The sequence below is a fragment of the Ceratina calcarata genome, unplaced genomic scaffold (genome assembly GCF_001652005.2).
Source record: "Ceratina calcarata isolate Rehan_Ccalc_2016 unplaced genomic scaffold, ASM165200v1 scaffold1189, whole genome shotgun sequence".
NCBI classification, from domain to species: Eukaryota; Metazoa; Arthropoda; class Insecta; order Hymenoptera; family Apidae; genus Ceratina; species Ceratina calcarata.
This window is the reverse complement of record NW_017132857.1, coordinates 7999-10900: the sequence shown is the minus strand read 5'-3', so window position 1 is coordinate 10900 and position 2902 is coordinate 7999. Positions and strand designations below refer to the sequence as shown.

Genomic DNA, 2902 nt, shown 5'->3' with positions numbered 1-2902 from the left:
ACAAAATTCACAACGATGTGTGACTATTTATATAGTTTAATTTCTCGTAAATCAGTATCAGCGTTCTCAAATAGGATCCCTACGCATTCTCTGTCCCCTCTACCACCGAATATTGTTCGATTCTCCAACTTCTTTGTCGCAAAATACTCTTATTAATAATTGACACATGAGCTTTCTGAATACTCGGCCAGGAAAGTGCAAATTTTTCTCAATTCTTTAACTCAATTCCACTAACTATATAGATAAAAGATTATCTCCTGCATTATGTCCCGACGAATTATTCTTTCTACATTAATGCCTAAAAGTGTTTGCTTTTATCAGCCAATTGATCGTGTGACTTAAACTTTTATCTTCAATGTCACCGTCCAGTGAAACAGCTATTAGGTAATTGGTATAATCTATAAGTAGACATGACATATTTGTCCTCCCATTAGCCTCACCTCTTCTACTAATTAGTGAACGACGTCATCCGAATTTAAATACAGCACAGTACCACTCTACTTCAGTCGAACTACGTACGTAGTAGCAGCAGCAGCAGCAACACAGACAATTAGTCATTCAAGTCGAAAATGATATGTACACTCATTATACTTTTAACGGCTACGTTAGCGTTGTACTTGTTCTTTACATACACGTATTGGAAAAGAAATAATATTCCAACGGCCAAAGGATGGTACCCGATCGTTGGTCACATGCTGCCAGCGATAACCATGGAAAAATCTTCGGCCGTAGTAATTCAAGAAATGTACGAGCAGTACAAGGATAGCAGCATGGTTGGATTTTACAAAGGATTAGTGCCGGCATTAATTATCCGCGACCCGAACTTGGTGAAGTCCGTGTTACATACTAATTTCTCGAATTTTACTATGAACGGGTTCCAGCTTCAAGAAGACGCGGATCCCTTGTTAGCTCACAATATAATTTTCGCCCACGGGGAAAAATGGTTAACTGGAAGGAAGCGATTAACCAATGCGTTTACAAGTAGCAAGTTGAAAACTCTTTTCGTGACAGTTAGCGGAGTATGCAAGAAATTCCAAGATTACTTAGAGAGGCGGCTGAGCTCGAACGACAAGTACGAAGTTGAACTGAAGTGTCTGTTCGCGAAATTTACTGGCGAAGTTACGGCGAACGCTAGTGTGGGCATCGATGGGCGCTGTTTCGGGGACGTAGATGATCCTTTGGCGTTCGATCAGATCGGCCTGGCTCTCTTTCAACCGAATTTCTTCAGTAGGTTTCTACTTAACATTGTAACTCTATTTCCCAGTCTGAATCGTTTCGCAAAGCTCAAGTTCGTGAACAAGGAAGTCGAACAGTTGTTCAGAACGCTGGTTAAGGAAAATTTGGAGTACAGGCGAAAGGAATCAACGCCCAGGCACGACTTTCTCGAATTAATGGTGCAACTCGAGAAAGAGGAAGGAAAAGAGCTGCCTTTGGATCTTATCGCTGGTTATGTATTATCGTTTTACCTCGACGGATTCCAAACATCAAGCACTACTCTCAGTTTCATTGGATATCAACTGGCTACGCATCAGGATGTTCAAGAAAGACTACGAGAAGAAGTGAAGACTGTCCTGGAAAAACACGGAGGTGTGTTAACGTACGAAGCGGTGAAAGAGATGACTTATATGGACCAAGTAATTAGTGAATCGCAAAGATATTACTCGTCAGTGAATAACATGTACAAAGTATGTACAGAAGAGTGCACGTTGGAAGGATCGGACGGGCTTAAGTGTCGCGTGAAACCTGGCATCGAAATTTTCATATCCATTTATGGACTGCACGAGGACCCGAGGTATTGGTCCGATCCGAAGACCTTTGATCCAGATCGATTCAGCGAGGAGAGGAAGCACGAGATTGACAAAATGGTATTCATCCCATTCGGCGAGGGACCAAGGATGTGCGTGGGAATGAGAATGGCACTGATGCAAATGAAATGTTGTTTGGCTACCTTGATCAAAGGCTATAAATTGGAACTGTCGCCTAAAACGAAACAGCCTTTCAAACTGCTGTCGTTCGTTTTACTTACAGAAGCAGAAGGCGGACTTTGGGTATATCTGTCAAAACTTCGATAACAGTCAAACATGTAATATTGTAGGAATTATGGATTCTAATACATCGCGTGTACGATGTTTCATTTTCTTATTTCATAACGAATTGGAAACCTAGTTAACTTTGCTATCTCACTAGCAAATAACAGTTAGGATAGAACAGCAACGAAATTAGTGATAACTTACGTAACAACTGAAGTTCTCAATGTCATATTTTTCACATACCAATAACACTAACCAACACAAAAATAATTTTGCAATATTCATCACGTGATTCTTATAGAGATTCTCGTGCTGAACACGAATCTGGAAACAGAATTGTACTATCACGTACGATTCTCGAAAAATTGCATGATAGTTCATAAAAATGTATGATTTTCAGGAAAAATGAGATATTACAGGAAAACTAAGGGAGCGAGGAAGTTCATTTTGGAACCAAAAGATAGAGGAGACTTTTCTGAATAAATCCATGTAAAATACTGTCTGCATTCATACTTCTTATCAGTTGTAAATAATTGTTGAAGTTCGAGAAAGCGCTAGCTCGAGTACTTTGCGTGTACTATTTTCGTATGTATGTGAAAATCCTTTTGCCTAAGAGGAATTCGCTACAAAGGATTGAATTCTACAGACATTTCTCATGAAGAAACCATTCAATATGACTATCTATGTGCATTGGTACCTCGGCAATTTACGAAAATATTAATCGACATCACGGCTCGTCGCGCGGTTCGCCTGTACCGTAGCTATGCGTGTCCGATGTATTTGTGGTACTCGTTTAACAGTTATTTGCTTTTTTGGCTATTACGATCCGAATTCCGATTTTTATGAGTATATTTCTATGTGTATTATACAAT

At 39.8% G+C, this 2902-nt stretch overlaps 1 protein-coding gene across 1 annotated transcript; it reads left to right on the top strand.

Moving 5' to 3' along the window:
* The first annotated feature begins 492 nt into the window (after positions 1-492).
* On the top strand, positions 493-2134 carry LOC108624822 (cytochrome P450 9e2-like). The gene has a single exon (XM_018024376.2). It carries the CDS (start codon positions 570-572, stop codon positions 2070-2072), a length of 1503 nt encoding a protein of 500 aa, XP_017879865.1. The 5' UTR covers positions 493-569; the 3' UTR covers positions 2073-2134.
* Positions 2135-2902: the final 768 nt, after the last annotated feature.